This window comes from Cryptomeria japonica, chromosome 7, assembly GCF_030272615.1.
Source record: "Cryptomeria japonica chromosome 7, Sugi_1.0, whole genome shotgun sequence".
Lineage (NCBI taxonomy): Eukaryota > Viridiplantae > Streptophyta > Pinopsida > Cupressales > Cupressaceae > Cryptomeria > Cryptomeria japonica.
The window spans coordinates 180,922,028-180,934,773 of NC_081411.1; the positions used below are offsets into that span (position 1 = coordinate 180,922,028).

The 12,746-nt window shown below is 35.8% G+C and overlaps 2 protein-coding genes across 2 annotated transcripts; both read left to right on the forward strand.

Annotated features, from left to right (window-relative positions):
* The first annotated feature begins 3,703 nt into the window (after window positions 1-3,703).
* On the forward strand, window positions 3,704-7,499 carry LOC131048465 (disease resistance protein Roq1-like). Its single transcript, XM_059208388.1, has 5 exons — window positions 3,704-4,227; window positions 4,348-5,467; window positions 5,574-5,861; window positions 5,968-7,386; window positions 7,470-7,499. The coding sequence occupies exons 1-5, from the start codon at window positions 3,704-3,706 to the stop codon at window positions 7,497-7,499; spliced, it is 3,381 nt and encodes a 1,126-aa protein (XP_059064371.1).
* Window positions 7,500-7,669: 170 nt separating this feature from the next.
* LOC131048462 (uncharacterized) lies at window positions 7,670-10,398 on the forward strand. Its single transcript, XM_057982414.2, has 2 exons — window positions 7,670-8,406; window positions 9,885-10,398. The coding sequence occupies exons 1-2, from the start codon at window positions 7,678-7,680 to the stop codon at window positions 10,362-10,364; spliced, it is 1,209 nt and encodes a 402-aa protein (XP_057838397.2). The 5' UTR covers window positions 7,670-7,677; the 3' UTR covers window positions 10,365-10,398.
* Window positions 10,399-12,746: the final 2,348 nt, after the last annotated feature.

Sequence of the window (12,746 nt, forward strand, 5' to 3'; positions counted from 1 at the left end):
TAAGCCTAAAAAAACTTAGTGGGAAACTTAATAACATACCTCCTACCCTAGATGAACCCATGGTCAAAGTTGATCACTAGGTTTATAAATGACCCAAGGCCAACTGACCTTACAAGAGGTTATTTATTAGATTCGTAGGTTCCAAAGATCCACACTAATTCAAAACACCATTATAGGGTGTAGGACCATCTACCAACACACAAACAACAAACAACAAACAAAATCCAAAACCAAGAGGTGCCCCGCACAAAATATCTAGACTAGGAGATATGGGACAATGATTGTAGCCATCCCTATACCAACAATATTAGATGCTAATAACAAATATTTTTTTAGAATCAGGATGTCATTTTGAGTATCTTCTTAAAATTTCATTAGAAAAGTGTTAGACAATGATGGAAATCAACCGTGTCCCAAATTTTTTGCCTATGTAAAAGCTAGTTCTATGTGTCTCTATCTTCTCTTTTTAGATCTATATTTTTTCTCTCTAGATCTTATCTCCTATGCATACAAAGGAGGAAAATGATGTCGTGGGTTTGCATTAACCCTTGAATTAAATTAATAAATTGAAAGGAAAGCTCCAAAGTAAAATGCTAGAAATTATATGTCAAACTTGTTAAAGTTGATAAAGGTGATGATGCCATGCCTTTTGAATGTGACCCACAAGTGTTGAGGCAATAACATGACATGACAAGACATAAAGGAATCAACCATGAAAACATGACTGCGTGAAGATTTTTGTATGTTGCTACTCCATAATGCCCAAATCTAAAGAATACTTGAAGGATATGGTGGGATGAAATGTCACCTTGATGCTTGTGTGTGGAGATGGATGCTTAAGATCCTTATGGAAGATAAAATTAATTGAAAATATTCTCTTATATAGTGTTCTCAAGCTATTTCATAAATTAGACTGACCTCTAATAATCATATTAAGATATCAAAATTTGGAAGAAACTGGCGGGAACCAAGCTTGACATGTTTAAAAATAGGGCCATACTAGAGGGACAAGGCTGGATAAAACCCTTCTCTAGTAGGACAAGGGTGGCCAGTACCATTGTCCACCCAAAAAAAGGTAAATAAAATGTGGATTTAGTGCACTTGGTCTCAAGATAAAGGTTTATATCACCATGTGAACATATGACATCGATTTTTCTATACAAAGGCCAAAAATACACTTGGATAAGAGCTAGGAGGAAACACACTAAGGCAAGTGCACAAAAAAGACTATAAAATTGTAGACGGGTACTATTTATGATACTAAAATAGCTAAATCTAATACATTAATGATATGTAAGGGGTTGACCTAAAGAAAAATATACTATTTCAAGATAATTTGCAATGAGCATATGGATATGTTGGAAATTTTCTATTAATATTTATGTTTATATCACTTAGTGATTTCTTATTTATGATTTTCCTATGTATTGAAGGAATTGAATGGTGGATTAGATCAATCTTTGTACATGCTCTTTTGTATCTAGTGCATGTTTATATTATAATTGGATTCTATTATTATACATCATCTATTAAGAATAATAAAAGCTTGGGTCTCTTTGGGTGAATTTTCTTCATTTAAGAGTTTCTCCACATATATATCCAATGTAGTAGTGTGCATTTGATGAGATAATTGATTTCTTACATTTCTTCTTCATTATTTTATCAATATATGTTTATCGAATTAATCCCATCATAATTGGATTAAATTATATTTTTTTCAATATTGAACCATTGCTCAATTTGCCCTATATTTCGATAGATGCTACACTAAATATTATTAAAATTGCACTACATAAATGTTTTTCAGGGTTTTGTGTATTCTTGATTCTGGTTAAATTAAATGTTAGCATAAATGATCTTTGTGATCCTATTTTTGAAGCTCATAACTATTTGTAGTTTTGGATCTCTTTAACCTTTTCACAAACTAGTTTCAATAATTAATTATTTTATCATTTGTGAATCGGATTCGGAGGTGGTGGTGAATTTATTGAATCGGCCACATTCTGAGGATGGTAGTTGCCAGTTGATTTTGCTTGTTAACCAAATTCTTCATTTGAGTGCTTCTTTGGATTCTGTTACTTTTTTGTATATTCCTAGGGAGTGGAATGGTGTTGCGGATTGTCTGGCCAAATGGGCTTCTGATTACATGCATAATTGGAATGTTGTGGATAAGGGTCAGTTAACCCTGAATTTGTCTCTTCAGTTAGATCACTTAGTGGATCTTGATATGACGGTTTGATGCTTTGCTTTGTATTTCTTCCGCTTTGAATAAATTTTCACCCCTCTTTTATTCAAAAAAAAAAATCATTGTTCTAAATTCTAACCATGGTAAAATTTATTTATCAGAATGTCTCTACAATATAGAGTTAAATAAACTATTTTTCCTTTCATTATAGCTTATATTCATTCAATCTTATTATTTTAATTCAATTTTTATTCTAGTATAGAAATGCTTATGTGCAATTTATTTTTATAATTTTAAGATGATTAATTGACATCAATTTAAAGTTATATTTTGTAACATTGTGTTGATTGAAAATTTGATAATAAAAATACAACTACCATTTTGGTTGCCTATTATACACATTCCATTTTCTTGATGATTTTCCATACATAAGTATTAGAAAATTCTTTGCTACATGTCATAATTCTTTTTAATAGGACCAATGTTAATGTGGGCTATTATATGTATTTTGCGTACACATTTAGGTATAAATATTAGAAACGTAGGGAACACAATGCATTTGTCTTACCACTTAATCACATGGAATATGAGTATGATTTGGGATCAGCTTATAATGAGCTCAATCAAAAATACATTTGGATATAAAAAGTTAGATGTAACTTGTTATTTTTATGTTAGAACATACTTTGGATGTTAAATAGGAGACGTTACAACTTAACGATAAGTTTCAAAAGTGAGCTAGAATTGCTATGTTAATGTCTTTGCACATTGTCTACTATGATTGAACTATGGAATGTTAATGCATTGTTTCCTATCGTTGTTCTTTGGGAAAGAACAATTGAATTAAATTTAAAAGTGCACATCTTATCTAGTTAAGGAGGAGGTAATTCATAAAAGAAACTAATTTGTAGTTCGATGTTGACACGTTCAATTATATTTGATTGAAATGCTTCATTCAAGACCAAATAGAAAACACAATGGGGCTCTCATTGCTTCTTTTGCCATGTGTAAGGACAAAATTATCCTAATAAGAAGTGGACACATTAGCTGGTGCGTTCACACTCGCACCGTCTCTTCGAATTAATGCATTATATAGTAACCCCTATAAGAGACTAGATAATAGAAATTAAATTAGTGAAAGAAATATTTAAAATAATAGATTTTCGTCATAAATTGACGCACATTAAAACCCAGAACATTTTCCATATTGCTCAATACGTTGTTTTGACCTTTCTGCAAGTGTTAGACAAGAAAGAAAATTTCAAATTGCTTTGACTATTCTCTATACGTTTTTCTTTCTTGTCACTTCGAGGAAGGACTGAGCTCACCTGCAACACATCTGATTTTTATTATATGTAAGACAGTTTCAATTTTTCTCTAGTTTACTCTGCTTTCTTGTTTCTCAAAGAGGCTGTCAGTTTGAATTTAATCTTAAAAGTATAATAGCTTATTTCGAAATCCAAACTTACTTGGAAATCTTTTCCTTCTTAAATTCGTCATAAACCTCAACTGAAATCAATGTCATCTTCTTCATCTTCCCACCATCATGCTTTCTCGGGAATTGAACCTCCAGGCATAAGGAGTAAGGTTTCTGAATCAACAAAAATATATGATGTCTTCATCAATCACAGAGGCCCTGATGTCAAAGATGCTCTGGCTCGCCAGCTTTATGATTCCCTTGAGGAGTTAGGAATACGTTCGTTTCTTGACAAGGAAGAGATCGAAATTGGTCATTCCTTTCCTTCTACCATTGAGACTGCCATCCGCTCAGCTGCAGTTCACATCGCTATCTTTTCGAAAGGATATGCAGAGTCCCCTTGGTGTTTGGCGGAGCTGGTTCTTATGCAACAGAGTCAAGCTAAGATTATTCCTGTCTTTTATGATGTGAAACCCTGGGAACTGCGCTATATAGAAAAGGGAGCTTATGCTGGTGCATTCATTGAATACGGAAAGAAATCCAGGTACCAGGAGAAGCATAAGGAGTGGAAGGAAGCCCTCCAATCTATTTCATTTACCACTGGCTATGAAATGAATAATTTGAAGTAAGTTATGTTTGTTTCCATCCTGCTTTTTTTATTCCTCTTTGTAAATAAAAAATGATTGCTTTTAGTGTGCAAACATTATTTTTTCTCAAATTCCCCAATCCTTTTGTATATTGTCAGTGACTGCCAAAGTATTGTATCGGAAGTGGAGAAGGAAGTGCAGAGGAGAAGATTTTTGTATGTTGCTAAATATCCAGTAGGTCTTGACAAGCTTGTAGTAGATTTTGAAAGACGATGCCTTCGTGAGCTTGTACAAGATTTTGAAAATCAATGTGGAGTGAATGAAGGGGAGAAAGGGAAGGCTCAGATAGTTGGCATTTTCGGAATGGGGGGGATAGGCAAAACAACTCTTTCCAAAGAATTGTTCAACCTAAAGCGTCCACAATATACTCGAGCCTGTTTCCTATTTGATGTCCGGGAAGCCTCAGCTAGATGCGATTTGCCTTCGTTGCAAATGAAACTACTGAAAGATCTCTTCGGTGAAAAAGAGCTCACTTTTCAAAGTGCAGAAGAAGGCTCAAGCTGTATCTGGAATCGTATAGAAAGAAGCAGTTCTTTGAGCTTCCTAATTGTTCTAGATGATATTGATCACCTGGAACAGTTAGATGCTTTATTCATCACGCATATGGTGAAGAAGCCAGGTAATACTCTGGTAATTATAACAACCCGTGATGTAGGGGTTCTTATAAGTGCTGGAATTCAAGTTGGTTATCATTTAAAAGGAATGGATGTAGATGATGCCAGAGAGCTCTTTTCCTGGCATGCTTTCTCTCAACCACATCCGGCTGGCGGATTTGAGAATCTTGTTGATGCCTTTTTAGGCGTATGTGGAGGCTTGCCTCTTTCTCTTCAAGTTCTTGGAAGGCATGTTCATGGCAGAAATGGGAGCTATTGGAAGGCAGAGCTGGAAAAAGTTGGTACCACGTTGCATCGAGACATACAACGAAAGCTTAAAATAAGCTTTGACGCTTTGGACAATGAGGAAAAACAAATTTTCCTGGATATTGCCTGTTTCTTTGTTGACAGACCGAAGTGTATAGCCATGAGAGTATGGAGGGCATCTGGATGGAAAGCAGAGTCTGGACTGAGAAAATTACAAGACAAGTGCCTGGTGGAAGAAGCAGAAGATCCCGTACCTGTACTCAGAATGCATGACCACCTCAGGGACTTGGGAAGAGAAATCGCAAGTGAACTGAGACATCCTCCTCGCTTGTGGCGTCCTCAGGATCTGAAATATTTGGTATGCTTGTCTCTCTTCTATATATCTGCTGTGAACCAAATCAAAATGCTATTCTAAATCTTAAACTTATTACTAAACACTATTTAAGCCACTTTTGTGAATGCAGGAATCAAAGCGAATCAAAAATATCCTAGCTAAAACAAAAGGAAGATGCTTCCATTCCATTTTTGACGATTCCCTAAACTCTAGAATTACCTTCTTTTTAGGCCAATCGGACGATAGATCTAGGAAATCAACTTCGTTGCTTTACCTGGATGTGAATCTATATTCCTCTCATATAAATCATCTACGGCACCAGCAGCAGCCAAGAATTCCTTTATGGACTTCACTTAAATATGTCCATTTTTTAAGAATCAGATATGGACATTTCAGAAAACTCTGGCGAGATTTAGAGGTATTTCGTTATTTTCGACTCTTTTTTGTTTTTCATGTATGCATAAGTTTTTATTAGGATATTTTCTACTACTGAACGTTGATATTACTTTTATGTTGAGCTTCAGGCTCCTTCCGAATTGAAAGAGCTCGAAATTGATGAAACTTTTGTGGAAGAGTTTCCAGATTTCTTAGGAATATCAACTAATGTGGAAAATAAAACTATTGGTGGTCAACACAAGCCAAAACCCAAATTATTGATGCTGAACACAAGTAGAAGAGTTTCAGGGTCCCTCCAAATGATTGCTAGCCGAAAGTCTGCTACTGTTAAGCCCCCATTGAGCTTTCTTGAAGATTTAGTGGTTAGAAGACAAGAAAATGTAATAAGGATTGCACTTAATGGAAAATATTGTCCAAGCCTTCGATCCGTCGACCTTTCTTCCATGAAAAATCTTAGAGAGGTGCAATTTACAAGAGTCAGTACGTTGAATTGTCTTCAGGTTAGCAACTGTGAAGATCTCCAAAGATTGTCAGTGACATCCGATCTTACAAAGCTAGAAGACATGAACATCAGTGCATGCCCTGAGCTTGAGGAGCCAAGCGTTGGGGGTTTGAGCAGTTTAAGAAGGTTTTCTATTGAAGATTGTAATTTTAAAAGTGCGCCAGGAATAACCAGTTTTGAGATGCTTTTAGAATTGAACATTAATAGATGTCCACAGATTCATGAGTTAAGTCTTGCACATCTGAACTGCCTGGAAAAAGTTGTTATTAACAGTTGTTATAATTTGAAAAGTGTTACAGGGATATCTCGTCTCCCAAAGCTTGTAGAGCTAAGCATTACTCTCTGTTGGAAGCTTAAGCTTGAGTTGTGTCTGGTGAGTTTGAGATATCTGAAGAAGATAGTAGTTGATACGTCTGTCAAGGTGAAATCTTTTGAGCTGGATGGTTGTAGTAGCTTGGAACAAGTACAAGGAAGGTATGATTTCCAAGAGATTCGAATGGTGAACATTCGTGACTGTCCGGAGCTTAGGGAATTGCCAGCTTTTTTGGGTGGAAGTCGCCTGGAGACGATTACAATTAATGGATGTGATAAGCTCAATTACCTTGAGTTGACCAACTGTGCTATTTTGAAAAGATTTACGGGTGATTTTGATCCTGAGGTATTATCCATCTTGGATTGTCCAATGCTTCAAGAGCTGCCAGGTTTTGGGCATGTAAAATGCCTTGAGGAGATTCGTATTTTCCGGTGTGGGAGCCTGCAGAACATGACGTTCCCAACAACTTTGAAGCGTCTTGAGTTGAATGATTGCAGAGAACTCAGAGGTATGTCAGCAATATCCGTAAGAACAGAGTTGGTAGAATTGAATATTAGTGATTGCCTTCAGCTTGAGGAGTTGAGTATTGCACATCTGAGCTTGCTCGGAAAATTATCACTTGCAAATCTGAGAAGTGTGTCAGGGATTTCTCATCTTACAAATCTTGTAGAATTGAGAATTCAAGAGTCTTTGGAGGTCGAGCTGTATCTCTCAAGAATGTCCGGTTTAGAAGTTATTGCAATTGTTGCATGTGGGAATATGCAAAATATAACAATGCCAACAAGCCTCATCAAGCTTATTGTGGAATCATGCAGCGAATTAAAAACAATAGTGGGAATATCTGATCTTACAAAACTTGCAGATCTAGATATTAAAAAGTGTCCCCTATTTCAGCAAGAGTTAGATCTTTCCCGCTTGAATTCCTTAAAGAGGTTAACCATTGTTGAATGTTGGAATATCTCCAACATAACACTGCCAGTGACGCTCATCGAACTGACAGTGCAACGGCGCAGAGGATTACAAATGCTGACAGGATTGGGCTATCCTAATATGATTACAGACCTGTACATTAGTGAGTGTTCCGAGCTTGAAATGCTGACAAGCCTTGAAAGACTGAGCTTCCTGGAGAGGATGAACATTCAGTCCTGTGAGAAGCTGCACACCGTAACACTGCCAAATACTGTAATCAAACTCACTGTGCAAAATTGCAGAGAATTGCGGAGGATTAGAATGGATTTCAAAGCAGACTGTTATGAATTTTCTCTTGTACAGCTATGGATATCGGATTGTCCGGAGCTTGAGGCGCTGCCGTGTTTTCCACGTCTCAATTGCCTGGAAGAGATACGCATAATCAGGTGTGCGAAGCTGCATGAAATAGCTTTGCCAATCACACTGAATACTCTTCAATTGGATGCTTGTACAGAACTGAAGAATTTGGCATACGTATCTCATCTCAAGAATCTTGTACAATTGATTGTTACTCAGTGTTGGCACCTTGAGCTTGAGTTGCACCTTGAGGGGATGAAATCTCTTGAGAAAGTTAGAATTGATGGATGCCGGAGACTGGAGTCTATTCTGATGAGCAAATGTAAGAATCTGAAGAGTCTGTCGGGTAATTTTGATGGGGCGAGATTATCCATATGTGAGTGCCCCGACAACATAGGAGGTATTGAAGAGTTAGGGACATTGGGAGCAATGCAGCTTTTATATTGCAGTAATGCAGCAATACGGAATTGCATTTTCAAGCTAAAGGTATTGATTTCAAATTTATCTTTATAAATGAAGGAATTTTTAATTTTTAATTTTTAATGATATCTATGAATGAAGGTCAGAATATAATTTCTTAAAGAAGCCCTTACCCCTGACCAGATGACCAAGGAAAATATAACAAGAACAAAAAATATTGATAATATAAAATCACTTCTAAACCTTTTTAGCAAACACGAAACAAAATTGAAACGTTCATGAATATCAACAATGGTAAAATCACTTCTAAACCTTTTTAGCAAACACGAAACAAAATTGAAACGTTCATGAATATCAACAATGGCGGAAAGCTCTGTTTTTCAATGGCAGAATGCTCTGTTTTTATTACTGAACTATGTACACTTGAAAAGAGATTTGCATGGCAGTAGTATGGGTTTCACATGTGGGACTCATTAGTTATCGATAGAGATCCAGCAGTCTCAGGATCAAGAGACATCAAATTAAGCTGTTTTCAAATTCTTTTTCATGTTAATTTTTCTATTATGAATTTTGAATAAGAAACTTGTTATTTTGTAAGGCTTGCCTTCTCAAAAAGTTCATTCAAATTGTTCACCTCGAAATCTTTATCAAATTAATTAAAGATATCTTCATACATTGCACACTCCTTGATGAAATGGCATTCAGATTCCACCACCCCTTTGTAGATGTTTGAAGCTGAGATCTTCCTTGAACATGCAACTCGAGTTTGAACATGAATCTTTCCATTCATCACCATGCATAAGCTATTTTTAGTTTAAATCAGTTTTTGTTTATTCATGCAAATAAAGCATGTACTCCAGCATGCATTAATCCTTAGGACTATTTTTAGATTAGTTAATATTTGTTTTTAGTAAATAAAGCATGTTGTGCATGCACTTATTGTATTCTTAATTTAGGGAGTAGTTTGTTTTTAGTTTGAGAGACTCAGTAGTTTTCCATGCAATGCTGGGAATATATTTAGAACTGCAGTTATTATTAATTCTTCTAGGCTGCAAATTCTTTATATACATAGCCTCTATGTAATTTCTATTTATGCTGCAATAAAAGAAATTGGTGTGTGCAATTCCAAAAAACAGGGCATTTTGTTTTTTACTCTGAACTGTGATTTCTTTTTGCAATTTATTCTTTTGCTGTTATTATTTGTTCTCTCTATTATTATTTTTTGTGCTGGTTCAGAGAGGATAGGTCAGGTTCAAAATTTTACACCCTTGCTGTGAAAAATGCAAGTCCTTTCTTCCCAACCTTCTTTAGACACCATCCATCTACCTGTTTCCCAAGCTTATCCTCAATTACATAATTAAAATTTTAACCTTTCTCTTAATTCTAAATCTTAAATAAAAAATTTCATCATTTTTCCACTTAATTTGACAATTAGTTTTGTTCTCATATCATGGTCTAGATTCTGTAAGTAGTGGTAACGCTGGATCTGTAAAATGGACCTTTTTTATATGGATGAACTAATGGTTTTTCCTTTTACATTTCAGAGTGTCCCTTCAGCCTTCATTCAAGTAGTTGGAGAAGCAGACAATGCAGCAATGGCAAATTTAAAGGCATCTCTGTTTCCTAATGCACATTTTTGCCCTGATATAATGACTCTTAATGAAACAATATATCATCACGCTGGTTCTGTGGGTGCAATCATTATATGCACTGTTGTAGACGTTGATAGGCCTGCTCCACTACACACCCTAAGTAAATCCTACGAAGTTTGTGAGTGGAATTTTAACTTGCGACAAGGAAAATGGTTAATTACTACAGTACTTACCAGCAGATTTTATCAAACGCTTTACAGGTGCCGACGATTTGAAGATGTTCTCATCGACCATGGAATAATGAAGAACTGGTGTGCGCTGACAGTGAAGAAAGGTAAAGAATGGAGAACTCTCCATCTTTTACGTACAATTATGGATAAGCTACACCCGCAAAAGAGGGTATCAAAAAGAAAAAAAATTATTTTAGTTTAAATTTTTTATTTGGAAAATTATCTTTTTATGTGTTTATTTGTATCTGTATGTAAGGATGAAAGAATAGATGATAACACTTCTATTAGTTATCCACTTCAATTTATATTGATATTAAATAAATATGTGTGTTAGAAGGGGTATTTATATGGATATTAAATAAATATGTATCTTTGAAGGGGTATTGCAATTGATTATTTTTTACAATGATTATGTCAATTATCAAGACCTCAAATATATTATTGTGTAGCTCTTATTTACTTTGTATAAATAGTAGCAATGATACTGATTCTACTATCCAATAGAATTTAATTCTCTAGTCTAGTGGTGTACCATGATAGGTCTACATTAACTAATGGGTTGCCTTCATAATTCTTTGTGCTTTTTCAATTAAAAAAAAAAAGAGTAATTATGAGTTGTCTCTTAAGAAAGATCTACACGACATTTTAAACCCAAGTCATCTAGCATAGTTTAAGTTTTAAGTGATAATATTTTACTTATTAGTTCCTCCTAAGGCAGGGCACTTTGATTTTTTTTTCCATTAGTTTAACCAGTGAATGCAGAGAATTAAAAATTTCCATAAGATTTTCTATAGTTTAAATTTAATTTTAATTTTATATGATTATAAAAATATCATTTTTTTCTACATTCTTATTAATTTGTGTGGATTAAAAATTCAATTTTCTCAAAAATAAAAACAGTTTACTATGACATTGTTGGCATTATGTGAACCGACATGAGGACATAATGACATTGTATGTTGTCATTGATGTCAATATGCTGAAGAAGAGAGAACCGGCATGGTACCATAACCGGTATACTGGTATAACATTGTAAACTGGTATATGTGCCAGAGTGAAGTGGTATGTTTGTTCAAAGTGAACCGGTACATGGAAGCTTTGTATGACAACCGGTTGGTTGTCTCAACTTCAGGGTTTCCAGTTGAAGTGCTTCAAGCCTGTGTGACTCAACCGGTAACTTTGTGTGATGAGTTAGCCTTGTAGCTTTGTGATGAGTCAACCTCGTGCGCCTGAAGAATCTTGCATGAAGAAGATTGTTCCTATCTACCTCGGGAATGTGCGAAGTCTGTAAACGGTGAGAACACGTGATGGGTTACCAGCCGCCATGAAAGCGGTGGAAAATGAATGATGGAGAACGTCTTGAGATCGGCTCAAGACTGTTGCATTTAATGCAATGTGCTCAATGGTCAGGATTGAACTGTTTGAATTGCTTAACCTAACAGGTTTAGGGTTTAGGGTTTATGCTACTGACCTATCTGTTTCCTATAAGGTCTAAGTTGTGTTTCTTTTTGAGGTTGTTGGCAAAAGTTGTACATGTGTATCCCAATGAAGTGATACGTGATTCTTGCCAGACTAGAAGAGAGGAGTGATACCTGCAGAGTGAAAGTGCAGAAGGTGAAGAGGAGCTAAAGCGGATCTGCATTAGCATTGAGTGCTGTTACCAGGTCATTGTAATGCCTGTTGATCTCTAACCACTTCAACAGTTGAGAAATCCCTTAATAGGGTAGCTTTAACCGGCTTACTATAAATCCTTTAATAGGGTGACTCAAAACTACTGAGTTCTTGAAATCCTCTAACAAGGTAACCTTTTACCGGGTTTAACCCTTAACCGGGTATTCTAGCCATCCCTTAACCAGGTGATCCTTAGCAGGATCGGTTCCTAACAGAAACTATTGTATCAGTCTTTAACCGGACAAGGCTCCTAACAAAGTGGACTTCTAAAGAGTTCAAAATAGCTTGTGGGTATTCATCCCCACTGTGGTTTTTCCCAATTGGGTTTCCACGTGAAAACCTGTGTGTCTTGTGTGATGCTTTCACATGATGGTTCAGTGTCTTATGTCTGACAGTAAAACATGTTGAACTAGTTGTTATTATGTTTTTGACTTTAGATTACCTGTCCATGCACTAGGGTGAAATGGAAATGAAGTACTAGATTGTTTGAAAGGATAAGTGTCAACTGGTTTATACTTGTCTCAGTTATTCTGAGTTTTACCGGTTGTACTCTGATTAAGACCAGTTTTACTATTTGCTTGCCAAAACAAAGTGTTTTCTGACAAACCAGTTTTAGGAATGTATTTTTGCTTGTACTGATTCACCCCCCCCAGTACCGGTTTGGTACTATCCGTCCATCATTGAGTTATCAATTGGCATCATAGTGTCCTCCAGGTCCTCTATGTTATAAGCTTAACCGCTTGAGGAAAAGATCCCAATCCAATGATGAAGAGGGAAGGTCCAAAGTTCAACAGAGATAATTTTAGTATATGGAAAGACAGACTAAAGATATTCATCAGAAGCATGGGTGCTCAACACTGGAGCTATATTGAGAATGCTTATGTTGCCCCTACCGGTACTCTCACCGATGACC

What these genes read in the sequence shown, in the direction of transcription:
- LOC131048465 (XM_059208388.1), top strand. Translation starts at nt 3,704, where the DNA reads ATGTCATCTTCTTCATCTTCCCACCATCATGCTTTCTCGGGAATTGAA. An exon ending in TATGAAATGAATAATTTGAA is followed by an intron (nt 4,228 to 4,347) that starts GTAAGTTATGTT and finishes GTATATTGTCAG; the next exon opens with TGACTGCCAAAGTATTGTAT. An exon ending in CAAGAATGTCCGGTTTAGAA is followed by an intron (nt 7,387 to 7,469) that starts GTTATTGCAATT and finishes GGAATCATGCAG; the next exon opens with CGAATTAAAAACAATAGTGG.
- LOC131048462 (XM_057982414.2), top strand. Translation starts at nt 7,678, where the DNA reads ATGCTGACAGGATTGGGCTATCCTAATATGATTACAGACCTGTACATT. An exon ending in ATTGCATTTTCAAGCTAAAG is followed by an intron (nt 8,407 to 9,884) that starts GTATTGATTTCA and finishes TTTACATTTCAG; the next exon opens with AGTGTCCCTTCAGCCTTCAT.